The following is a 27,735-nucleotide window of genomic DNA, read 5'->3' as shown; positions in this document are numbered from 1 at the left end:
TGTCTAAACAAATTTCTAAGAGTTTCATCATTCAAGATGGAGACAATTAGAACGATTTTGCCAATGATCCAGGAGGGTCAGTATAAGACTACCGTGTATTTGAAGGATACTTACCTTCATATTCAAATTCACAAAGATCATCATCGGTTTCTAAGGTTTGCCTTCTTGGACAAACATTATCAGTTCGTGGCTCTTCCTTTCGGGTTGGCCACCCAGAATCTTCACAAAGGTTCTAGGGTCTCTTTTGGCGGTTCTCAGACCGCAAGGGATAGCGGTGGCGCCTTATCTGGACGATATTCTGATTCAGGCGTTAACATATCATCTAACAAAATCTGACACGGACACAGTGATGTCTTTTCTGAGAACTCATGGCTGGAAGGGGAAAATAGAGAAGAGTTCACTTGTTCCACAGACAAGGGTTCCTTTTCTGGGAACTCTGATAGACTCGGTAGCCATGAAAGTATTTCTGAAAAGATTTTGAATACTTGCCGAGCACTTCTGTCCATTCCTTGGCCATCAGTGGCTCAGTGTATGGAGGTAATCGGATTAATGGTAGCGGCAATGGACATAGTTCCGTTTGCTCGCTTTCATCTCAGACCACTGCAACTGTGCATGCTCGGTCAGTGGAATGGGGATTATGCGGATTTATCTCCAAAGATAATTCTGGATCAAGAGACCAGAAACTCTCTTCTTTGGTGGTTGTTGCCGGATCATCTGTCCCAAGGGACTTGTTTCCACAGACCCTCGTGGGTGATAGTGACAACAGATGCCAGCCTTCTGGGCTGGGGTGCAGTTTGGAACTCCCTGAAGGCTTAGGGTGTTTGGATTCAAGTGGAGTCTCTCTACTTCCAATCAATATCCTGGAACTGAGAGCAATATTCAATGCACTTCAGGCGTGGCCTCAGTTGGCTTCGGCCAAATTCATCAGATTCCAGTCGGACAACATCACGACTGTGGCATATGTCAATCATCAGGGGGGAACAAGGAGTTCCTTAGCGATGATAGAGGTATCCAAGATAATCAGTTGGGCGGAGGCCCACTCTTGTCATCTGTCGGCGATCTACATCCCAGGAGTAGAGAACTGGGATGCAGATTTTCTAAGTCGACAGACTTTTCATCCGGGGGGAGTGGGAACTTCACCCGGAGGTATTTGCCTCATTGATTCTCACATGGGGCAGACCGGAATTGGATTTGATGGCGTCCCGACAGAATGCCAAACTTCCAAGATAATTATCCCGGTCAAGGGATTCTCAGGCCGAACTGATAGATGTCTTGGCAGTGCCTTGGTCGTTCAGCCTAGCTTATGTGTTTCCGCCGTTTCCTTTCCTCCCACGCGTGATTGCTCGAATCAAACAGGAGAGAGCATCAGTGATCCTGATAGCACCTGCGTGGCCACGCAGGACTTGGTATGCGGATCTAGTGGACATGTACCCTCTGCCACCCTGGAAACTTCCGTTGAGACAGGACATTCTCATTCAAGGTTCTTTTCAACATCCAAATCTAATTTCTCTGCAGCTGACTGCGTGGAGATTGAACGCTTGATTTTATTGAAGCGAGGATTCTCTGATTCAGTTATTAATACTTTGATACAGGCTAGAAAGCCTGTCACTAGAAAGATTTATCATATGATATGGCGTAAATATCTTTATTGGTGTGAATCCAAGGGTTACTCATGGAGTAAAGTTAGGATTCTGTCTTTTCTCCAAGAAGGATTGGCGAAAGGGTTATCAGCGAGTTCCTTAAAAGGACAAATTTCAGCTTTGTCAATTCTGTTTCACAGACGTTTGGCAAATATACCAGATGTTCAGTCTTTTTGTCAGGCTCTATCTAGAATTAAGCCTGTATTTAGACCTATTACTCCTCCCTGGAGTTTGAATTTAGTTCTTCGAGTTCTACAAGGGTTTCAGTTTGAACCTATGCATTCCATAGATATTAAACTGTTATCTTGGAAAGTTCTGTTTTTGGTTGATATTTCTTCTGCTCGAAGAGTTTCTGAGCTTTCAGCGTTAGTGTGATTCGCCTTATCTCATATTTCATTCTGATAAGGTGGTTTTACGTACCAAACCTGGTTTTCTTCCTAAGGTTGTTTCAAATAAGAATATTAATCAGGAAATTGTTGTTCCTTCTTTGTGTCCTAACTCTTCTTCTATGAAGGAGCGTATGTTGCATAATTTGGACGTGGTCCGTGCCTTAAAGTTTTACTTACAGGCAACTAAGGATTTCCGTCGATCATCTTCATTATTCATTGTTTATTCTGGAAAGCGTAGGGGTCAGAAAGCTATGGCTACCTCTCTTTCTTTTTGGCTGAGAAGTATCATCCGTCTGGCATATGAGACCGCTGGACAGCAGCCTCCTGAAAGAATTACGGCTCATTCTACTAGGGCTGTGGCTTCCAAATGGGCTTTTAAAAACGATGCATCTGTTGAACAGATTTGTAAGGCTGCGACTTAGTCGTCCCTTCACACTTTTTCCAAATTTGATACTTTTCCTTCTTCTGAGGCTACCTTTGGGAGAAAGGTTCTTCAAGCAGTGGTGCCTTCCGTTTAGGTTCCTGTCTTGTCCCTCCCTTTCATCCGTGTCCTATTGCTTTGGTATTTGTTTCCCACAAGTAAGGATGAAATCCGTGGACTCGTCATATCTTTGTAAAAGAAAACTAAATTTATGCGTACCTGATAAATTACTTTCTTTTACGATATGACGCGTCCACGGCCCACCCTGTTCTTTTTAAGACAGTTTTTCTTTATATTTTTTGTAAACTTCAGTCACCTCTGTACCTTTTAGCCTTTCCTTTTTCTCTTCCTATACCTTCAGCCGAATGACTGAGGGTGGAGGGAAAGGGGAGGAGCTATATATACAGCTCTGCTGTGGTGCTCTTTGCCACTTCCTGTTAGCAGGAGGTTAATATCCTACTAGTAATGATGAAATCTGTGGACTCGTCATATCGTAAAAAAAAGTAATTTATCAGGTAAGCATAAATTTAGTTTTTGAGATAAGTTTATTACTCTCATTGATTCATTTTCATCTGTGAGAAGGGGCTTGGGGCTCTTTGATAAGGTTTCCAACTTTTTTTGTTAGATTTGTTGTGTGGTTGACTTTTGTTTTGCTGTTTTGGCTTTCCCCCTGCCTCTTCTGGTGTGTCTGATACTGAAGAGGCACTTGCCCCTAAAAAATCCTCTCTCTTACCTTGTGTAATTCTCAAGATTTGTGTGTTTGATTCTTCACCCTCTGTATCAGAGATATCACTTTGATTAACATTCACTCTAGACTGCCTTGCTTTTGTAATTAGGGTTAAAGCGCTTTTTCCATTTATAAACTTTGTCTGCATAATCTGTTTTATCCCTGCTTAGTTTCCCTTGTTTTGTTTGTTTAATTTCATTCTTGTACTTGTCCAACTCTTATTGGTACTGTTTGTATGTTTGCTCAAAATCTTTAAGGGGTTCAAAGTCTGTTTCTTGTGTATATAATTCTTGAACTTTTAATTCAAGTAAATCATATTTAGCTTTGTTGTGCTTTATGAGTATTTTCATTAATTTCTCAGAACACTCTTGGATTACGAAATTCAAAAGCTGGAAAAAGTTGTATTCTCAGCCTTTTAAAGAATTCATTTGAGTTCAATATATTTTTCAAAAAAGTGATGATTCCACTTTGGCTGGTGGAGCAACTTAGTTGGTATACACACTAAATGGATACATTTGTGGCAATTTTACTCTGTGAGCAAGTACCGTTTCAGAACTTTCAACTAAGTTGCATTACTAAGATACTCTGTTGCACTTTCTTTGTATATCTAATATTAGCAGTTACAAAGTCTCTGTTTCATCTATTTACTTATAAACAGTAAAGGTTATCTCTACATCAGTGACATGCAGTGAGGTCAGAGGCTGGTGAGGCACTAGATATGATATGCCGGAGAAACACATGTACAGAGGGCCGCAAGTACCCCCAACAGAGCAGGTTTAAATGATAGCTTAACCAGTGCAATGGTAACATAATCAGGTGATGAGTGAGAGCAAGTTAGTAACCACTGAGTTACTGATCAGCTGATTACTTCACCTGTGCACTGATTCAGCTATAATGAAAACCTGGCCTGTTGGGGGTACTTGAGGACCATTGTTGAGGAACACTGCACTAAAGCACCAGCTCATCGGAAATGTATTGATTACCTGGAGAATAAAGCACACACACTCTGCTCACATACACACTCACACAATTATGTGGCACAGTGCCAGTTACTGAGCAATTAGAATGATCCCCAATCTCTTCTCTACTCACTACTGTATTGTAAAAATAGAAATAATTTACTATACAAATTTTACACAAAGGACAAGTCATCAATACTGTCAACACAGCTTCTGCAATATGGTGTTCAAGAAACACACGTGCACATCCCACTTAGGTATGCTCTTCAACAAAGGACACCAAAGGATACCAAAAGAATGAAGTACATAATAATAAAAGTAAAATAGAAAGTTATTTATTTTGTTTGTGCAATTTCTATCTGAATGATGGAAATGTAAATATGACTTTCATGTTCCTTTCAAAAACTAATTTGATTTGCTGACATGGGGCCAGTAACAGTTAATGCTAATTCTCAAAATATAAATAACTAGAAAAGTCTATTAAAATAGCATGCTCTACCTCAATCATGAAAGTTTAATTTTAAATGTCTCCCTTTGACTATGTGTTTAACCAGTTACTTTACAGTGGCATTATTTCTAAAAACATTTAACAACTGCAATAATTACATATATTTTTAAATGACTCATTATCTCCTTTTTATTCATATAAACTTGTATAAAAGCAGCACATATTAAAAACACAATGCAACAGCTTTCAATTGATTTGTGAATTACAAGTTAACAGCAGTCTTTAAATAAATGGAGACACAGAGAAAAATAAAAATAGATACTGCATCCTCTGCCTGAACAGACATAACATATATGGGGTTTGTACCAAATTAAATAAAATAACCATGAAAAAAAGAGGCTTAGCAATATTCAATGTCAAAAACTTTAATTTAAATAATGTGGACACTGCACACTTAACTTCAAACTCTGGGTTTCAAATTATGGATTTAAATTTGAATTGACCCTTTGACTTCCTGTCAGTATTGGGTTATGCTCACTTACTGCCCCCTGTTAATGAGCTGTATCTGAACACAATGTGTGAATCACAAGAGATGTAGAATACTACTTTGCTCTTCTGCTTGGTGTCATCTGTTCTTAGGTTACCTCAGCTTCCAGTTGTGTCACATGACCCTGCTCACTACAGCCTCCTTCTGATTAATCTATATATCCTTCACTTGCTAGGAGGCATCAAGAGGCGTGCCTCCTATTGGTACCAATTTCTGCTGCTAATATATTTACAGAACACAGGTGGCGCTGCAGCACAACTTTTCCTTTGACCCATGTACTGCAATGGAGAGAAGCGTTCCTGTACCTGCCTCTCCATAGCATTACATGGGGGGAAAATATTTTTGGTGACTTTTTTTTTTGTTTTAATTAAAATTGAATTAAGCTTTGGCCACATATGGCAGGGTAGGCACTGCCTCCCCTGCCTCCTATGAGTGCATGTCCCTGCTCTACATCAATATAGTATATACCTCTATTGCATCATACCTAATATAAAGGGATCTGAGATTTAAAGGTACAGCACTATAAGCTCAATGACACACTCTTAGGTGTCACTGTTTACCTATACATTTATATACATATATAAACGGTGTAACGCTTGAAGATTTGCACCACTCCATCCCAGGTCATTGCTGGGTAAAGTAATTTGGAAACAGAGTACTATACGGTCATTGTCATACAGCAGAGTGGATACTTATATAGATACATATTTACATATATACAATCGTTGCCACGTGTGTACACTTATACAATGCCGTTTAGATTACATCCCAAAAGGTTGACACCCACTGTCATGTGATTTCAGTAATATCTGTGACAAGATAATACATTTATATGAGACGTGCTCATAGAATTTAGTTAACACTAACCAAACTTATTGTGTTATTAGATCCCATTTAACAACTGTTTTGGGATACACAGATATTACCAAAGAGTTATATTATTCAGGGTACACTGTATTACTGTTCACTCCCAACCTATTTTTCTATTGGAATATATGAGTCACGTTATATGCTCTATATTAATACTACTTGAGGATCCTAAGTGTGGTTTTAAATAAATTCCTATTTTGTGTGTTAACTAATTAAAAGTTACGTTTTATTATTTTTCCACAAGCTCAATCCAATATTTTGGCTGTGTAATTAGTATCTGCTATTTAAGCTGCAATTTACTCTACAACCCCAGAGTGCTAGAAGTGTTTTCTTTTTTTTAGAGTAGGTCTCGCCCTACTCTTTCATGCGCTAGACCACTTCTAGCATCTGGTCATATTTGTGATTACTGCTTATCATGTATGGCTTTTTCCTTAGGCTAGCACTGGGAGAGTCAAAAGTTTCTGTTATTACTGCAGACTTGGAGTATTAGAAGGCTAGGGAGATGTAAAATTTGCTTCAGGGACAAGTCATAACTCCCCCTCCTACTCTTACCTCAACAGCACTTTGCTTACATGCACAATTTAATTTTGTTAAATGGATACTTCTATGTGCTTATCTGATGTTTTACAGATAAAAGTTTATTTTCTGTGAAGGTCAGAAAACCTGAAGAAAGAAAGCCATTTTTACTTTGATTGGCATATCATATCAATACAGTTAATCCTCTATCTCAATATTTTAAGCACTAGGAGAGACACTGGTCAGAAAAAGAAACTTTGCAAAATATTTGGTGTTTTTTTAGATTTCATATTATAAGGTACTGTATATGTCTCTCCTTCACATCCAGAACCTTGTATAACTAGACAAACAGCTCTCAAGCTAAAATTTTCCTTCCTTCCTAAAATGATTTGAAGACCTTGCAATTCTGGCAAGACTTCTTGGATAATCTTGACAGACTATAGCTCTTAAGGGGAATTCTTGCTGTGCTCAAGAATCCTCTGTGTAATCTTACATTGATCCTTTTCTTATATTTTCAAGAATATCTTGGTGATGGTTTTGCCCAGAGCTAGCCATAATTCTGAGCTGGACACACACATTTTTTGACACTGCATTTATGTATGTATTGGTAGATGTTGAATAACTGTTGGTTGCCCTTTGATTCCTTGTGTTACAAATGTATTTATTTTATTTATTTCCTAGGGATGCGGTTGTTGGTGCCTTGATGCCTTCCAGTATGATTGCTCCAATGGAGTGTCCATCTATATCTACTGCTCCTCCATCTGACATGTCTGGAACATCCAGCCCTATCAATGGAGATGATATGGGTCTTGCTATGGATCCAGAAGAGAGATTAAGTCCAAGTCCTTGGCAAGATAGGCGAGGAGAGGTAAAACCTTCTACATAAAAGTAAAGTGATTTGCTATCATATGGAAAAAATACTTCTTAAATTATTGTTGAAGCAGGTTGTGCATTAAAGCAAAATGAACGGTTGCTTTATTTACGTGGTTTAAAAGGGGGTTATAGAAACGTTGCTCACTGGTTTTAAAAGATGAAATTTTAGTAAGTTGAGAAACACCTGTATCCTAGACATAAACTGTGGATTGATTGGTTAAAAGCAAGCATGAAATGTGCTATAAAATACTAGCTATGTCCCACTGATCAAATTGTGGTGTTATAAACTGCTTTCTTCTAAGTAAATATAATATTTTTGTGTAGGTAACCAGCTCTGAGGATGCAATTACACCATCTGCTGTGACTCCTTCTGCTGCATCATCCCGTCCTTTCATCCCAGTCACAGATGATCCAGGAGCTGCAAGTATTATTGCAGAGACAATGACTAAAACTAAAGACGTAAGACACCTTTTCTGAGGCTGTATTGTTAAAATAAATACAAATCTGCAGTGAGAGAATCTTTTAGTTTTTGTAAACTAACATTTTTGTTTGCTTTTTACTTTATTCATCTTATTTATTTTTTACGTTTGCTCTCTATTTAGGATGCTGAGAGCCAGAACAAAGTTTCAGGTCCTGAACCACAGTGTCTGGATGAATTTACTAGTCTGCTTGTCCCAGATGACACAAGAGTAATGGTGGATCTTCTGAAGCTGGCAGTCTCCAATAGGGCAGGTGAAAAGGGGAAAGATGTCCTGTCAGCTGTGCTCTCTGGTATGGGCACAGCCTATCCACAGGTCAGTGTCCGATCTTACATCTCTTACTTCTGGTTTTGGTTTACATTTATATACAGTGTTCTCCCAAGGACCTTTTTACTGGGCACACTATCTGGCTGATTTTACTGACCACCCGGCTAAAAGTCAATTATTTATATTAAAGGGCCAGTAAAGTCAAAATGTCTAAACAACCTGTGCCAATATATAGCTAGGGTCGCTAGGGGGCGCCTATAATGAGCTACCAAAAGTAAAACGCAAAATGTGCTAACACAATAGATGTCAATGGTATAGAGATATACACCTACAGTGAAATATTACTTAAGATACTATATTAATTAAAGTCCAGCTTGATAAAGATGAAGTTACAATGTCCTTAATCAAATCAAGATCTCAAAGTGAACCCATAGATAAATCTTCTCATCTGGGAGAATGGGATGTAGTAAATTCTCAGGGCTGTTCCTCTCCTTGATTTTCAGATGACACACAATAATTGTGGCAGCACCAGTGTGTTGAGTGGCGCAGAATGGTATCTCTGTGTCCCAGCTCACTGAATTCGCAGGGCTGCTCCTCTCCTTGATATTTCGATAACAGACAGTCTGTGTGGAGACACGCAACAGAGGGCACCTCCTAGTGTAACACTGTGATGTGCTAAACAGATGAATAGAAGAGCATCACTGTACTCACAATTGTGGCAGCACCAATGTGCTGAGTAACAAAGTCTGGGATCTCTCAGTGACCCAGCTCACTGCTCCAACAGTTATGTGATCAAGCAGACTCACTCTTCTCAATCAGACTCGTGCTTGTAGTATAAAAATGGTAATTTATTAAAACAAAATTTAAATAAACAATACTTAAAAATAGGGGGATACAATTGCCCCTAGAGACACTTGCTACTTGTTTCTCAGCTTAACTAGCTGTTTCCTCAGGCATATGTCTCTAACAAGCACGGTCTATTTATACATACTGACTACCCATCTGGATGTAGCCTCTGCTCACACCCACTTATCTCGTGTTCTCTATCAGGTTAATTACAAGTGTTAGCAACATAGAGGTAATGTGTTACAGAACAACATTTGGATTTATACAATTTGAAAAAATCTTGCTTATATGTTCTTATATATCTCTCATTTGAAGGAAATCCTAAATCCACAATATATAAAGCTCAGTTGCTTATGTTGAAAATAATAATATCCCTTATATGTTTATAATTGTGTGACCTAAAACCTGTATATAGAGTGTGGCTACATTCAATGTTCTTAACAATGCCGTTCTGTTAGCTTTTTTAAAGATGGAAATCTCATGATCATAATTCCAAGATATACCAATTCTGGATGAATAAACTAACAAACATGGGCTAAATGCAATAATTTACTTTATCCTAAGTGACAAATGTGGTGTATATGGTATGTTACCCCACTGGATTTTTTGTTGCTTGTGTCTCCACACAGACTGTAAAGTCAAAATCTAAAGTTTCATGATTCAGATGAAGCATGCAATTTAAAACAAATTTTTAATATACTGTACTTACATTACACAAAAGTGCACATTCTTTTTATATGCAGGCTTTCTGAGGTTCCAGCTCCTACTGAGTATGTGCTAAAGTACACAGTATATACATATAAAATTTTGTGATTGGTTGATAGCTGTCACATGATACAGGTAGATATACATCTATTAAATGTAATTTACTGTTTTTAGAGATAATTTATTTACAAATATCTATTGCTTCCACTGTCTATAAAAATCACTGTATTCAGGTCCAATGATTTACTGGGCCGGACATTAAAATGTGGGTCGGAGCCTGCAAAGTTCAACGTTCAAACAGCTCCTCTGCCATTCTCCTAAGAAGTCCAGTCTGTAGTGTTACAGCAACCTGTCACTCTAAAGCTGATCCAGCTCCTTTGTGTGAGTTCAAAATTGAGTGCATCGGCAATGGTTTCTGTAGCAACCTTTGAAGCATCCTGAGAGCTCTGCATAAAAGGAGCTTCACTGGAGTAAACATGTTAGAACAGATTTTTTTAATGGAGCTTCCCAGTGGGTTTTTATTGCTTACATTTTTGTCTCCATTCTCTGCTATTTTCGGATCATACTATGGGCTCTATATACCACAGCATCCAAAGAAGTACAGCAGCACTGTCATATTCTAAAATCCTTTTTTATTTCCCAGGAAGCAAAGTACAATATTGTACTTTGCTTCCTGCTACACAATAAAGGATTTAGAATGACGGTGCTGTTGTACTTCAGTGGTGCAGAGTCCCTGCCTCACGAACTACTAATTCTCAATAATAAGTCACACTCAATACGGTTGCAGTGAAGGGTGAAACAATATATCACCAAGGCGGGGGAGCACATATAAACAGTCACTTAGACTCAAGGCAAATTTAAAGCGTTTATATGTGCTTAATAAACTTGCAAGTAGTACTCACATTCGCACATTATTCAGAATGCTAAATGGGAGGGGACACAAACAGTCTCCTGTCGTCACTGACGTTGTACTATCTCCAACCATCACATGATCCCATCTGGTATAAGCACATCAGCCTTCTCATTTACTGCCACCCTGGCATCAAAATTCTTCCGTAGCACAACTCCTCCCATGGCAAACCACTGTTTTGTATATAATGCCTCTGATATCGGCGTCCTCAGACTACTCTGCTACTCAATAGGAGATATTTTTATATGATAAGAGGGCAAAACCTAAATAGCGATTAGAAAACATATATTTAAATCACTACTTTTGAGGTTTTACCCTCTTCTTTCATTGGAGCCTCACTAACTATTCCATGCCCTGTAGAGAATGGGAGTAGAATTTCTATTGTAACGTTTACCTTCACTCCGGAAAATACAGGGACAAGAAGCAAAAAAAGAAAAACCACATCTGCTCCTGCACCTCACATTAAGTGCTCTGGCACCCCCCCTGGGGAAGACTGACATGCGAACGGGTATAAACATTGCTAAGGGATACCAGTTTCACTGCTACCGCATCAATAGGCGATCCTTCTGTTCCAGTGCGTTCCCGTGTCTGGGACTATTTTATAATGATATCTTTAATAAAAGTGTTTTAAAAAACAAAACATGTTATAGTGTCACATACAGCATGACACAATGTTTATTATGGACCTTAAAATGAATTTGTTTTGCATTATGCAATTAATTTGTGCTTAAGTAACATTTATCAATTACGGAAAATGTTCTAATATTGCAAATTATTACACTGCCCCTGCTTGACTACTTCCTAAACCACCTGGATGACAAAATGTTCTGTTGAGAACACCGATATAGATTTGTAAACAGCAAGGATGTGCTTTACCTCTATTGTCAAATGTTCTTTGTTTTGATGGGATACTTTGCTGAAAATCAGGAAGTATGCACTTGTCTAGAGCACTATGTGGCAGCAGTTTTGCAAGAATGGTATTCATTTGCAAGTGCTCTAGACGGCAGCACTGTTCCCTGCCATGTAGTGCTCCAGACACCTACTTGGGTATCTCTACAACAAAGAATAACATGGAAGTTGATCTTTGTACCTCCCCCCTGAAGCTTGTCTAAATTAGATGGAACATAATTATCTCTCTAAAAATGTATGTTTCTATCATGTTCACTGGGAGGGCAAAGTGAGATACCAGGGACTGCAACAAAAAATAATTAAAGGGACACTGGACCCAATTTTTTTTCTTTCATGATTCAGATAGAGCATGCAATTTTGAGCAGCTTTCTAATTTACTCCTATTATCATTTTTTCTTTGTTCTCTTGCTATAATAGGAGTAACTTAGAAAGTTGCTTAAAATTGCATGCTGTATCTGAATCATGAAAGAAAATAAATTGCTCTTAGTGTCCCTTTAAACACCTGCTTACAAATGTAATGAAAAATTGCCTACAAACACAAATCTGAGTTAGAATGCACATTTTCAGATGTGATGGATAGAACAAGCTTGTAAAACATACTTTTTTCTGTAAGATTTCCATTTTAAGCCAAACAAAATCACCAAATACAAAATAATTGTTAGCATTGTGTGATTTTAACTTTTTTTGTTTGGGGTGGAAACATTTAATTTTAAAATTTCAATCTTGAAATGCTTGAACAGAGGGGTATAAATAAAGTTCAGACTATAATAGAGTCCATAATCATTGCTTGAATAATGTCCTGCAGTGGTTTGGAGGAAATGTTGTCTGTCTGTTGTTTCCTAGGTGTGCTAGGGCTTGATTTTTTAATAAAATATATTTACATGTTATTGCATTACTTTGGTATAAGTGCATTTTCTAACAGGGTTTGCTTTCCAAGAGTTATATGTGAACTGAAGATTATTAAATCGTGAAAAAGCAAAATGTATAAATAGGCCATTGAGATTCAACTAAAATGTAATCGTGAAAATACAGAATTGTCTGTTAAGGAAACAAAAACACAGAGTTGAATGAAACACGTTGTGCTGTTATGAACTTGTGTTTTTATATTTGTCTATACCAATCAAATAATCACAATCTTCTAGCATCCTGCAAACTGCAGAGCAGTGTTAATTTTGACGGCAAATTTCAATTTAGTCTTAGTTTTAGTCTTTTGACTAAAATGCCATTTTAGTTTTAGTCGTATTTTAATCATCTGAATTGTTTTAGTTTTAGTCTAGTTTTAGTCGACTGAATCTCCAGTAGATTTTAGTCGACTAAAATCTAAGGGGTTTAGTTTATGTGTAATGCATTATTTAAGCATTTCTCTATAATTTGCAAACTGATTATATACTCCAGGAGTAAACAAAACACCTTTTAATATTTATGGTATTAAGGTTTAAACATGCAATACAGACACAGATTTAGCCGTTGTGATATATAACATCTTTATTAAACTTAAAATTAAATAAAACCAAGTTTCATAAACAAAGAGAAGTGCAACTTTAAAATATAAAAAAACAAAACTGTAAACTGTATGGGCTGTATTGCACATATTACCCAATATAAAAACTATAACAGTTCTCTGTTAATAATTAAAACAAATATCAAGTAACTCAACACAACAAAAAGTTTCTGCAGCTAGCACAGGCACAGCATAACAAACCCATATTCGTGGGTTATGCTTATTTCTATAGGAAGAATCAGTTGATTGTTCACAGATTCGTAAAATTTTCGGCAAAGATATTAGCACTGCTCTAGAACTTCCAAACTTATTATAAACTCCTGGAGTGAAGGTTTATTAACCTGTTTTTATTTATGGTATTAAGGTTTGAACATGCAATACAGATATAACAGATTTAACTGTTGTGGTATATAACATGTCTTTATTTAGCTTAAAATTTAATCAAATTAAGTTTTGTAAATTTTACAAAAGAGAAGTAATTGGATATGGATTGATTATAACACCTTGCATAAAATGTTTTTTGTCAGCAAATTTTGATTTAGTTTTAGTCATTTTGACTAAAATGTCATTTTGATTTAGTTTTAGTCAGTCTTTTGACTAAAATGTCATTTTGATTTAGTTTTAGTCATAGTCTTTTGACTAAAATGTCATTTTAGTTTTAGACGTATTTTAGTCATCAGAATTTCTTTAGTTTTATAGTCATTTTAGTCAAGTTTTAGTCGACAAAATTAACACTGCTGCAGAGCTGTTATAAGGTGTGAAAAACTCATAATTAGCCTGCTTAACATCAGCACTATGTTTACAACAAATAGAAAACCATGAGGATTATTTTTTGTTTAAAGTGAAAGTCAATCCTAGAATTTTAAAAACGCTAGGATTAATTATTGAAACAAATAAAGGGGACTTTCATTCATAAATTATAAGATACTTCATGTAGAAAGCTCCTTTATTTGTTTCAATCGATCACCGTTTTTAGCTGCTACAGCAGCTACGGCTAAAAAAAATTTTTTCTAAGAGGTGACGTTTTCACCTCTTAGCCAATAGCCGTGCAGTAAATATGGCTCCCATGGGCGCCAAGCCGGATTTACCGCATGGCTATTGGCTATGAGGTGAAAACTTCACCTCTTAGCAAAAAAATTTTTAGCCGTGTGCTGCCGTAGCGTTTACTTTCACTTTAATTACATGAAATTTGTATAGAAAACATTAGGTATTTGCAAACATTTTTAGTTTGACATTAGTAAGTGAAACAATTGCCAAAAATGGCTACAACCTTAATAAAAGTGCAACACACAAATATCTATGCAAATACAATTTTACTCTAATAAATACAGTGCCAAAATTTCCCATATGCCGAAAACCACAGTCATTTTTGGCATTCTTTTTACTAGTGAATGCCGAAATACAAAATTATGAAAATGTTAAGTTACTTAACCCACGTACAATGTTGCAATCCTAAATTAAATGGTTAGTTTGTGTTTACAAATCATAGTTTATGGGTCTTAAAAGGACATAATACTCATGTGCTAAATCACTTGAAAGGGATGTAACATAACTGTAAAAGCTGACAAGAAAATATAATGAAAATAAAGATGTTTTACTTCCAAAATGTCCTTAGCTTACAAGAGTAAGTGCTCTTGTAACAGTTATACTTAAAAGGACATGAAACCCAAAACATTTATTTCATTATTCAGATAGAGATTATAATTTTAAACAACTTTCCTATTTACTTTTATTATTTAATTTGCGTCGTCGTCTTGTTATCCTTTGCTGAAAGGTTTATCTAGGTAAGCTCAGGAGCAGCAAAGAACCTAGGTTATAGCTGCTAATTGGTGGCTGCATATATATACCGATTTGTCACTGGCTCGCGTGTGTGTTCAGTTACAAACTAGTAGCGCATTGCTGCTCCTTCAACAAATGATACCAAGAGAATGAAACAAATTAGATTATAGCAGTAAATTAGGAAGTTGTTTAAAATTGTATTCTCTATCTAAATCATGACAAAAGAAAAAAAATTTGGGTTTCATGTTCCTTTAAGCTACTGTCCAGCTGCGAGTTGCAAAAAACAATTACCAATTAGCATCTGCTGTGCTGAGGTTATGCATTGGTTTGCTGTGATCTCATTAGATTTCATTGAAATCTTGTGAGATTTCATCGTAAACGTAAACTGAATAGGGAAATAACATGATCTGTGCCTGACAGATGCACACTCCCTTGCAAGTCCTGGGACTAAAGTCCCTTTACAATGGGGTGAAAATATCTTCCTTTCATGTAATTGGCAAGAGTCCATGAGCTAGTGACGTATGGGATATACAATCCTACCAGGAGGGGCAAAGTTTCTCAAACCTCAAAATGCCTATAAATACACCCCTCACCACACCCACAATTCAGTTTTACAAACTTTGCCTCTTATGGAGGTGGTGAAGTAAGTTTGTGCTTGATTTTTTTATGATTTCTTCTATAATATGCACTTCTAAGCATTCTGAAGCCCAATTCCTCTGAGTACAGTGTTTGTCAGAGAGATGTGAAGAGAGTATCGCCTTTTGATTTCATGGTTACCCTCGCAGGAAATCTTTTCAAGGGTTCTCTGTTATCTGTCATAGGGATTCATCTCCTATCTCCCTTTTCAGATCGACAATATACTCTTATATACCATTACCTCTGCTGTTAGTTTTCAGTATTGGTTTGGCTATCTGCTATATGTGGATGGGTGTCTTTAGGTAAGTATGTATCATTATTTAAGACACACTCAGCTATGGTTTGGTCCTTTATGTATTAATATAAAGTTTTAAATATATGTATTTTACTTATATTTGCCATGAGTCAGGTCTATGTGTATTTCCCTTTGCAGTCCAGCAGTTTCGTTATGGGAATCATGTATTGGGAAGTTTGTCTTACCTGGGGTATAGTCTTTTTTTCAATTTGACTTGGTTTTTCTTTAACAAACTTGCGGGCAAATTAGGCTCTCGAGGGCGCAAAATGCTGTTATTTATTGCGTCATTCTTGGCACGAGAATGTTTTTATTGTGAATGTTATGATATCCCTGTTGATATGAAAAATTATATTGCTGATGCGATACAGAAGGCTATGTCTGCTATTCCGCCTTTAAATAAACGTAAAAGGTCTTTTAAAACTTCTCATAATACTGATGAAATTTTTTATATATATATATCCTATATTATAAAAGACAAGTGTTTGTCTGAAGCCGTCATGCGCAGTTCAGACAAACACTTGCAGCTGATCGCACGCGCACCCACCCGACAGCAGCGCGAGGACCGGGCAGCACAGCTGATCGCACTTGCAGGGGTGAAACAAAGCAGCGCGAGGACCGGCAAGTGAAGGCGCACAGGAGAGAGAGAGAGAGAGAGAGAATATATGAATATATAACATAACACAACATGGCCCGTGTGAACGGGCTTTAGGACTAGTATATATATATATATATATATATATATATATATATATATATATTCACTTCTGATGAGGATCTCTCTGATTCAGAAGATCCTACTTCAGACGTTTACACTGATAAATCATCTTTTCTTTTTAAGATGAGGGCCCGTGTTTCTGGCGAGTCTTCAAAGACCGCTGCTCCATAACCTGTCTGCCTGCTCTGATGAGGCGGACAAAGATTGCCACAATTCAACCCGATCGGGTTGATTGACACCCCCCCCCCTGTCTGCCTGCTCTGATGAGGCGGACAGAGATTGCCACAATTCAACCCGATCGGGTTGATTGACACCCCCCCTGCTGGCAGGCCGTAAGTCTGCAGGGGGCAGCGTTGCACCAGCAGCTCACAAGAGCTGCTGGTGCAAAGCTGATTACGGAGAGTGTATTGTTCTCCGCATTCAGCGATGTCTGTCCGACAGACCTTTGATAAATAGGCCTCTGAGTATATTCGTTCTTTGTTAAAAGAAGTGTTGATAACTTTGGATATTGAAGAGTCTGGTTCTCTTGATAACAAATCTAGTAAACTTTTCAATTCTGTTTATAAACCTCCTGTGATTACTCCAGAGGTTTTTTCCTGTTCCTGATGCTATTTCTGATGTGATTGATAAGGAATGGTCTAAGCTTGGTACTTCTTTCTCCAACATAGGTGTGTCCGGTCCACGGCGTCATCCTTACTTGTGGGATATTCTCTTCCCCAACAGGAAATGGCAAAGAGCCCAGCAAAGCTGGTCACATGATCCCTCCTAGGCTCCGCCTACCCCAGTCATTCTCTTTGCCGTTGTACAGGCAACATCTCCACGGAGATGGCTTAGAGTTTTTTAGTGTTTAACTGTAGTTTTTCATTATTCAATCAAGAGTTTGTTATTTTCAAATAGTGCTGGTACGTACTATTTACTCAGAAACAGAAAAGAGATGAAGAATTCTGTTTGTATGAGGAAAATGATTTTAGCAACCGTAACTAAAATCCATGGCTGTTCCACACAGGACTGTTGAGAGCTTTAACTTCAGTTGGGGGAACAGTTTGCAGTCTTTGCTGCTTGAGGTATGACACATTCTAACAAGACGATGTAATGCTGGAAGCTGTCATTTTCCCTATGGGATCCGGTAAGCCATGTTTATTACGATTGTAAATAAGGGCTTCACAAGGGCTTATTTAGACTGTAGACATTTTTTGGGCTAAATCGATTGATATTAACACTTATTTAGCCTTGAGGAATCATTTATTCTGGGTATTTTGATATAATAATATCGGCAGGCACTGTTTTAGACACCTTATTCTTTAGGGGCTTTCCCAAAGCATAGGCAGAGTCTCATTTTCGCGCCGGTGTTGCGCACTTGTTTTTGAGAGACATGGCATGCAGTCGCATGTGAGAGGAGCTCTGATACTTATAAAAGACTTCTGAAGGCATCATTTGGTATCGTATTCCCCTTGGGTTTGGTTGGGTCTCAGCAAAGCAGATACCAGGGACTGTAAAGGGGTTAAAGCTTAAAACGGCTCCGGTTCCGTTATTTTAAGGGTTAAAGCTTCCAAATTTGGTGTGCAATATTTTCAAGGCTTTAAGACACTGTGGTGAAAGTTTGGTGAATTTTGAACAATTCCTTCATGTTTTTTCGCAATTGCAGTAATAAAGTGTGTTCAGTTTAAAATTTAAAGTGACAGTAACGGTTTTATTTCAAAACGTTTTTTGTACTTTCTTATCAAGTTTATGCCTGTTTAACATGTCTGAACTACCAGATAGACTGTGTTCTGAATGTGGGGAAGCCAGAATTCCTATTCATTTAAATAAATGTGATTTATGTGATAATGACAATGATGCCCAAGATGATTCCTCAAGTGAGGGGAGTAAGCATGGTACTGCATCATTCCCTCCTTCGTCTACACGAGTCTTGCCCACTCAGGAGGCCCCTAGTACATCTAGCGCGCCAATACTCCTTACTATGCAACAATTAACGGCTGTAATGGATAATTCTGTCAAAAACATTTTAGCCAAAATGAACCCTGTTCAGCGTAAGCGTGGATGCTCTGTTTTAGTTACTGAAGAGCATGACGACGCTGATATTAATATCTCTGAAGGGCCCCTAACCCAATCTGAGGGGGCCAGGGAGGTTTTGTCTGAGGGAGAAATTACTGATTTAGGGAATATTTCTCAGCAGGCTGAATCTGATGTGATTACTTTTAAATTTAAATTGGAACATCTCCGCATTTTGCTTAAGGAGGTATTATCCACTCTGGATGATTGTGAAAATTTGGTCATCCCAGAGAAACTATGTAAAATGGACAAGTTCCTAGAGGTGCCGGGGCTCCCAGAAGCTTTTCCTATACCCAAGCGGGTGGCGGACATTGTTAATAAAGAATGGGAAAGGCCCGGTATTCCTTTCGTCCCTCCCCCCATATTTAAAAAATTGTTTCCTATGGTCGACCCCAGAAAGGACTTATGGCAGTCAGTCCCCAAGGTCGAGGGAGCGGTTTCTACTTTAAACAAACGCACCACTATTCCCATAGAGGATAGTTGTGCTTTCAAAGATCCTATGGATAAAAAATTAGAAGGTTTGCTTAAAAAGATGTTTGTTCAGCAGGGTTACCTTCTACAACCCATTTCATGCATTGTCCCTGTCACTACAGCCGCATATTTCTGGTTTGATGAACTGATTAAGGTGCTCGATAGTGACTCGCCTCCTTATGAGGAGATTATGGACAGAGTCAATGCTCTCAAATTGGCTAATTCTTTCACTCTTGACGCCTCTTTGCAATTGGCTAAGTTAGCGGCTAAGAATTCTGGGTTTGCTATTGTGGCGCGCAGAGCGCTTTGGTTGAAATCTTGGTCGGCTGATGCGTCTTCCAAGAACAAGCTACTAAACATTCCTTTCAAGGGGAAAACGCTGTTTGGTCCTGACTTGAAAGAGATTATCTCTGATATCACTGGGGGTAAGGGCCATGCCCTTCCTCAGGATCGGCCTTTCAAGGCAAAAAATAGACCTAATTTTCGTCCCTTTCGTAAAAACGGACCAGCCCAAGGTGCTACGTCCTCTAAGCAAGAAGGTAATACTTCTCAGGCCAAGCCAGCTTGGAGACCAATGCAAGGCTGGAACAAGGGAAAGCAGGCAAAGAAACCTGCCACTGCTACCAAGACAGCATGAAATATCGGCCCCCGATCCGGGACCGGATCTGGTGGGGGGCAGACTCTCTCTCTTCGCTCAGGCTTGGGCAAGAGATGTTCTGGATCCTTGGGCGCTAGAAATAGTCTCCCAGGGTTATCTTCTGGAATTCAAGGGACTTCCCCCAAGGGGAAGGTTCCACAGGTCTCAGTTGTCTTCAGACCACATAAAAAGACAGGCGTTCTTACTTTGCGTAGAAGACCTGTTAAAAATGGGAGTGATTCATCCTGTTCCATTGAGAGAACAAGGGATGGGGTTCTACTCCAATCTGTTCATAGTTCCCAAAAAAGAGGGAACATTCAGACCAATCCTAGATCTCAAGATCTTAAACAAATTTCTCAAGGTCCCATCTTTCAAGATGGAAACCATTCGAACTATCCTTCCTTCCATCCAGGAAGGTCAATTCATGACCACGGTGGATTTAAAGGATGCGTATCTACATATTCCTATCCACAAGGAACATCATCGGTTCCTAAGGTTTGCATTCCTGGACAAACATTACCAGTTCGTGGCGCTTCCTTTCGGATTAGCCACTGCTCCAAGGATTTTCACAAAGGTACTAGGGTCCCTTCTAGCTGTGCTAAGACCAAGGGGCATTGCAGTAGTACCTTACCTGGACGACATTCTAATTCAAGCGTCGTCCCTCCCTCGAGCAAAGGCTCACACGGACATCGTCCTGGCCTTTCTCAGATCGCACGGCTGGAAAGTGAACGTGGAAAAGAGTTCTCTATCCCCGTCAACAAGGGTTCCCTTCTTGGGAACAATTATAGACTCCTCAGAAATGAGGATTTTTCTAACAGAGGCCAGAAAGACAAAGCTCCTGGACTCTTGTCGAATACTTCATTCCGTTCCTCTTCCTTCCGTAGCTCAGTGCATGGAAGTGATCGGGTTGATGGTAGCGGCAATGGACATAGTTCCTTTTGCGCGCATTCATCTAAGACCGTTACAACTGTGCATGCTCAGTCAGTGGAATGGGGACTATACAGACTTGTCTCCAAAGATACAAGTAAATCAGAGGACCAGAGACTCACTCCGTTGGTGGCTGTCCCTGGACAACCTGTCACGAGGGATGACATTCCACAGACCAGAGTGGGTCATTGTCACGACCGACGCCAGTCTGATGGGCTGGGGCGCGGTCTGGGGATCCCTGAAAGCTCAGGGTCTTTGGTCTCGGGAAGAATCTCTTCTACCGATAAATATTCTGGAACTGAGAGCGATATTCAATGCTCTCAAGGCTTGGCCTCAGCTAGCGAGGACCAAGTTCTTACGGTTTCAATCAGACAACATGACGACTGTTGCGTATATCAACCATCAGGGGGGAACAAGGAGTTCCCTAGCGATGGAAGAAGTGACCAAGATCATTCTATGGGCGGAGTCTCACTCCTGCCACCTGTCTGCTATCCACATCCCGGGAGTGGAAAATTGGGAAGCGGATTTTCTGAGTCGTCAGACATTGCATCCGGGGGAGTGGGAACTCCATCCGGAAATCTTTGCCCAAGTCACTCAACTTTGGGGCATTCCAGACATGGATCTGATGGCCTCTCGTCAGAACTTCAAAGTTCCTTGCTACGGGTCCAGATCCAGGGATCCCAAGGCGGCTCTAGTGGATGCACTAGTAGCACCTTGGACCTTCAAACTAGCTTATGTGTTCCCGCCGTTTCCTCTCATCCCCAGGCTGGTAGCCAGGATCAATCAGGAGAGGGCGTCGGTGATCTTGATAGCTCCTGCGTGGCCACGCAGGACTTGGTATGCAGATCTGGTGAATATGTCATCGGCTCCACCTTGGAAGCTACCTTTGAGACGAGACCTTCTTGTTCAGGGTCCGTTCGAACATCCGAATCTGGGTTCACTCCAGCTGACTGCTTGGAGATTGAACGCTTGATTTTATCGAAGCGAGGTTTCTCAGATTCTGTTATCGATACTCTTGTTCAGGCCAGAAAGCCTGTAACTAGAAAGATTTACCATAAAATTTGGAAAAAATATATCTGTTGGTGTGAATCTAAAGGATTCCCTTGGGACAAGGTTAAGATTCCTAGGATTCTATCCTTCCTTCAAGAAGGATTGGAAAAAGGATTATCGGCAAGTTCCCTGAAGGGACAGATTTCTGCCTTGTCGGTGTTACTTCACAAAAAACTGGCAGCTGTGCCAGATGTTCAAGCCTTTGTTCAGGCTCTGGTTAGAATCAAGCCTGTTTACAAACCTTTGACTCCTCCTTGGAGTCTCAATTTAGTTCTTTCAGTTCTTCAGGGGGTTCCGTTTGAACCCTTACATTCCGTTGATATTAAGTTATTATCTTGGAAAGTTTTGTTTTTAGTTGCAATTTCTTCTGCTAGAAGAGTTTCAGAATTATCTGCTCTGCAGTGTTCTCCTCCTTATCTGGTGTTCCATGCAGATAAGGTGGTTTTACGTACTAAACCTGGTTTTCTTCCAAAAGTTGTTTCTAACAAAAACATTAACCAGGAGATTATCGTACCTTCTCTGTGTCCGAAACCAGTTTCAAAGAAGGAACGCTTGTTGCACAATTTGGATGTTGTTCGCGCTCTAAAATTCTATTTAGATGCTACAAAGGATTTTAGACAAACATCTTCCCTGTTTGTTGTTTATTCAGGTAAAAGGAGAGGTCAAAAAGCAACTTCTACCTCTCTCTCTTTTTGGATTAAAAGCATCATCAGATTGGCTTACGAGACTGCCGGACGGCAGCCTCCCGAAAGAATCACGGCTCATTCCACTAGGGCTGTGGCTTCCACATGGGCCTTCAAGAACGAGGCTTCTGTTGATCAGATATGTAGGGCAGCGACTTGGTCTTCACTGCACACTTTTACCAAATTTTACAAGTTTGATACTTTTGCTTCTTCTGAGGCTATTTTTGGGAGAAAGGTTTTGCAAGCCGTGGTGCCTTCCATTTAGGTGACCTGATTTGCTCCCTCCCTTCATCCGTGTCCTAAAGCTTTGGTATTGGTTCCCACAAGTAAGGATGACGCCGTGGACCGGACACACCTATGTTGGAGAAAACAGAATTTATGTTTACCTGATAAATTTCTTTCTCCAACGGTGTGTCCGGTCCACGGCCCGCCCTGGTTTTTTAATCAGGTCTGATAATTTATTTTCTTTAACTACAGTCACCACGGTACCATATGGTTTCTCCTATGCTATTATTCCTCCTTAACGTCGGTCGAATGACTGGGGTAGGCGGAGCCTAGGAGGGATCATGTGACCAGCTTTGCTGGGCTCTTTGCCATTTCCTGTTGGGGAAGAGAATATCCCACAAGTAAGGATGACGCCGTGGACCGGACACACCGTTGGAGAAAGAAATTTATCAGGTAAACATAAATTCTGTTTTTGTTCCTTCTTCAAGGTTTAAAAAGTTGTATCCTTTGCCAGTAGCTAAGTTAGAGTTTTGGGAAAAAGTCCCTAAGGTTGATGGGGCTATTTCTACTCTTGCTAAGTGTACTACTATTCCTATGGAAGATAGTACCTCTTTTAAAGGCACACTGAACCCAATTTTTTTTCTTTCATGATTCAGATAGAGCATGCAATTTTAAGCAACTTTCTAATTTACTACTATTATCAATTTTTCTTCGTTCTCTTTATTTGAAAAACAAGGCATCTAAGCTAAGGAGCCAGAAAATGTTTGGTTCAGACCATGGACAGCACTTGTTTATTGTGCTGTCCAATCAGCAAGGACAAACTTAGTTGTTCACCAAAAATGGGCCGGCATCTAAACTTACATTTTTGCTTTTCAAATAAACATACCAAGAGAATGAAGAAAATTTGATAATAGGAGTAAATTAGAAAGTTGCTTAAAATTGCATTCTATATCTGAATCGCACACAAAAAAAATTGGGTTCAGTGTCCCTTTAAGGATCCTTTTAGATAGGAAAATTGAATCTGATCTAAGGAAAGCTTATTTAGATTCTGGTTATATTCTTAGACCTGCCATTTCTATGGCTGATGTTGCGGCTGCATCAACTTTTTGGTTGGATAGCTTAGCTCATAGGGAAAAAGATTCTGATTGGCATAGCATTGTTCATTTGCTTAAACATGCTAATCATTTTATCTGTGATGATATTTTTTATATAATCAAGATTGATGTTAAATCTATGTCTTTGGCTATTTTAGCTAGAAGAGCTTTATGCCTCAAATCATGGAATGCTGTCATGGTATCTAATTCTAGGTTACTATCCCTATCATTCCAGGGTAATAATTTGTTTGGTTCCCAGTTAGATTCTATTATTTCCACTATTACTGGGGGGAAGGGATTTTTTTTTGCCCCAAGATAAAGTCGAAGGGCAAATCTAAAGCTTCTAATCGGTTTCGTTCCTTTCGTCAGAATAGAGAACAGAAAACCAATCCTTCCCCTAAGGACTCTGGCTCCAATTGGAAGCCATCTTCGAGTTGGAATAAATCCAAGCCTTATAAGAAACCAAAGCGAGCCCCAAAGACTGCATGAAGGTGCGGCCCTCAATCCAGTTTTGCTGGTGGGGGCAGATTGAAATTATTTCAAGACATTTGGGCAGGTTCCGTTCAGAATCATTGGATTCAGAATATTGTCTCTCAGGGGTTTCAAATAGGTTTCAGAATAAGACATCCTGTGAGAAGATATTTTCTCTCTCACGTTCCAACAAATCCTGTGAAAGCTCAGGCCTTTCTGAAGTGTGTTTCAGATCTAGAGCTTTCATGAGTAATTGTACCAGTTCCACTTCTGGAACAGGGTCTGGGTTTTTCTCTGTGAAAAGGAATCACAAAGACAAAAGCTCAGACTCTCTAACGAAGGTTTTAAAAAAAACACAATTTAATGGTATAGTAAAATACAGAGTGTCAAACAAATGACACTAAAAAGGAATATTATTCATATCTATTCATTGTCCAGTAGAAGGAAAATTCTTTCAGACCAGTTCTGGATCTGAAGTTTTTGAATCAATTTGTAAGGGTCCCGACTTTCAAGATGGTGACTATAAAGGACTATATTCTGCCTTTTGTTCAGCAAGGTCATTACATGTCCTCAATGGACTTAAAGGATGTGTATCTTCACATTCCGATTCATCCAGACCACTATCGGTTTCTGAGATACTCTTTTCTAGACAAGCATTACCAATTTGTTGCTCTTCCGTTTGGCCTGGCAAGAAGGTTCTCGGTGCCCTTCTATCTGTAATCAGAGTGCAGGGTATTGCAGTGTTTTCTTATTTGGATGATATCTTGGTACTGGCTCAATCGTTTCATTTAGCAGAATCTCACACGAATCAACTTTCTTTCAAAAACATGGTTGGAGGATCAATTTACCAAAGAGTTTCTTTATTCCTTAGACAAGGGTCACCTTTTTAGGTTTCCAGATAGATTCAGTGTCCATGACTCTGTCTTTAACAGACAAGACGAATGAAATTGGTTTCGGCCTGTCAAAACCTTCAGTTTTGATCATTCCCTTTAGTTGCTATGTGCATGGAAGTTTTAGGTTTCATGACTGCAGCATCAGACGCGATCCCCTTTGCTCGTTTTTATATGAGACCTCTGCAGTTTTGCATGCTGAATCAGTGGTGCAGGGATTTTACTCGGATATCACAGTTGATATACTTAAATCCCAACATTCAACTCTCTCTGTCCTGGTGGTTGGACCATCATCGTATTTTTCAAGGGGCCTCTTTTGTTCGTCCTTCCTGGACTGTGATTTCAACAGATGCAAGTCTTACAGGTTGGGGAGCTGTCTGGGGGTCCAACTCCTGTCTAATTTCTGTGATACATATCCCTGGTGTAGACAATTGGGAAGCAGATTATCTCAGCCGTCAGACTTTACATCCAGGGGAGTGGTCTCTCCATCCAGATGTACTTTGTCATATTGTGCAGATGTGGGGTCTTCAAGAAATAGATCTCATGGCATCCCATCTAAACAACAAACTTCCCAGGTATCTTTCCATGTCCAGGGATCCTCAGGCGGAGATGGTAGATTTGTTAGCAATTCCTTGGTCATACCAACCTGCTTACATCTTTCCGCCTATAGTTCTTCTTCCATGGGTGATCTCCAAGATCATAATGGAACGTTCACATGTGTTTCTGATAGCACCAGCATGGCCTCACAGATTTTGGTTGGCAGATCTTGTCCGGATGTCAAGTTGCCAACCTTGGCTACTTCCTTTAAGACCAGACCTTCTGTCTCAAGGGCCGTTTTTCTATCAGGATCTCAAATCGCTAAATTTGAAGGTATGGAAATTGAACTCTTAGTACTTAGTCATAGAGGTTTCTCTGACTCAGTGATTAATACTATGCTACAGGCTCGTAAGTCTGTTTCAAGGAATATTTATTATCGTGTTTGGAAAACCTATATTTCATGGTGTTCTTCTCTTAAATTCTCTTGGCATTCTTTTAGAATTCCTAGAATTTTACAGTTTCTTCAGGATGGTTTGGATAAAGGTTTGTTTGCAAGTACTGTGAAGGGACAAATCTCTGCTCTTTCTGTCTTATTTCATAGAAAGATTGCTAAGCTTCCTCATATTCACTGTTTTGTTCAGGCTTTGGTTCGTATCAAGCCTGTTGATAAATCAATCTCTCCTCCTTGGAGTCTTAATTTGGTTTTGAAAGCTTTGCAGCCTCCTTCTTTTGAGCCTATGCATTCTTTGGATATTAAACTACTTTCTTGGAAAGTGTTGTTCCTTTTGGCTATCTCTTCTGCTAGAAGAGTTTCTAAATTGTCTGCTCTCTCTTGTGAGTCTCGTTTTCTGATTTTCCATCAGGATAAGGCTGTTTTGCGGACTTAGTTTAAATTTCTTCCTAAGGTTGTGAATTCGAACAACATTAGTAGGGAAATTGTTGTTCCTTCCTTGTGTCCTAATCCAAAGAATACTCTTGAAAGATCTTTACATTCTTTGGATGTTGTAAGGGCTTTGAAATATTATGTTGAAGCTACTAAAGATTTCACGAAGATCTCTAGTCTATGTGTTGTTTTTTCTGGTCCTAGGAAACGTCAGAAAGCCCCTGACATTTCTTTGGCATCTTGGTTAAAGCTTTTGATTCACAAGGCTTATTTGGAGGCGGGGCAGTCTCCGCCTCAGAGAATTACAGCTCATTCTACTAGATCAGTGGCCACTTCTTGGGCTTTTAAGAATGAAGCTTTGGTTGATCAGATTTGCAAAGCAGCAACTTGTTCTTCTTTGCATACATTTACTAAATTTTACCATTTTGATGTATTTGCTTCTTCTGAAGCAGTCTTTGGTAGAAAAGTTCTTCAGGGAGCTGTCTCAGTTTGATTCTTCTGCTTATGATTTAAGTTTTTTTTTCTTGTAATTTATGTTAAATTTATGAGAGACTTGTTTTTTTTGTGTGTGTGGATTTAATTTTTTCAGCGGAAATAGCTGTTTTTATTTTATCCCTCCTTTTCTAGTGACTCTTCTGTGGTCTTCCACATCTTGGGTATTTCTATCCCATACGTCACTAGCTCATGGACTCTTGCCAATTACATGAAAGAAAACATAATTTATGTAAGAACTTACCTGATAAATTCATTTTTTTCATATTGACAAGAGTCCATGAGGCCCACCCTTTTTTTTGGTGGTTATGATTTTTGGATAAAAGCACAATTATTTTTCCAGTTCCTCCTTTTTGTATGCTTTTTTACTCCTTATTTTATCACCCCACTACTTGGCTATTCGTTAAACTGAATTGTGGGTGTGTTGAGGGGTGTATTTATAGGCATTTTGAGGTTTGGGAAACTTTGTCCCTCCTGGTAGAATGTATATCCCATATGTCACTAGCTCATGGACTCTTGCCAATATGAAAGAAATTAATTTATCAGGTAAGTTCTTACATAAATTATGTTTTTTTACATAGAGACATTAAGGTGATCTTTTCTAGTCGACTTTTTACAGCTATGCTGCATCACTTTCATGTGCTTCATCATTTGGGTATCACGTCCCTTTAATATTGGTCCTGTTGAATCCATCACAAACTCAAAATAATTTGTCATTGTCTAATTGTAGGTTGCAGACATGCTTTTGGAGCTCTGTGTCACCGAACTAGAGGATGTGGCCACAGACTCTCAAAGTGGCCGATTGTCCTCACAACCAATAGTGGTAGAAAGTAGCCACCCATATACAGATGACACCTCCACAAGTGGTACAATAAAAATACCAGGTAAGTA

At 39.1% G+C, this 27,735-nt stretch overlaps 1 protein-coding gene across 4 annotated transcripts in view; it reads left to right on the top strand.

Moving 5' to 3' along the window:
- Positions 1-27,735, top strand: part of HERC2 (HECT and RLD domain containing E3 ubiquitin protein ligase 2) — a 733,063-nt gene that overhangs the window by 437,505 nt on the left and 267,823 nt on the right. For all 4 annotated transcript variants that reach the window (XM_053707729.1, XM_053707727.1, XM_053707730.1 and 1 more), the window contains exons 67-70: positions 7,199-7,385; positions 7,715-7,849; positions 7,993-8,184; positions 27,575-27,728. In XM_053707729.1, the coding sequence (XP_053563704.1) occupies positions 7,199-7,385; positions 7,715-7,849; positions 7,993-8,184; positions 27,575-27,728 (668 nt within the window). The remainder of the gene's footprint in view (positions 1-7,198; positions 7,386-7,714; positions 7,850-7,992; positions 8,185-27,574; positions 27,729-27,735) is intronic.

This window comes from Bombina bombina, chromosome 3 (genome assembly GCF_027579735.1).
Source record: "Bombina bombina isolate aBomBom1 chromosome 3, aBomBom1.pri, whole genome shotgun sequence".
Taxonomy (NCBI): Eukaryota; Metazoa; Chordata; class Amphibia; order Anura; family Bombinatoridae; genus Bombina; species Bombina bombina.
The sequence above is the reverse complement of the archived record's forward strand: the minus strand, read 5'-3'. Positions and strand labels throughout refer to the sequence as shown.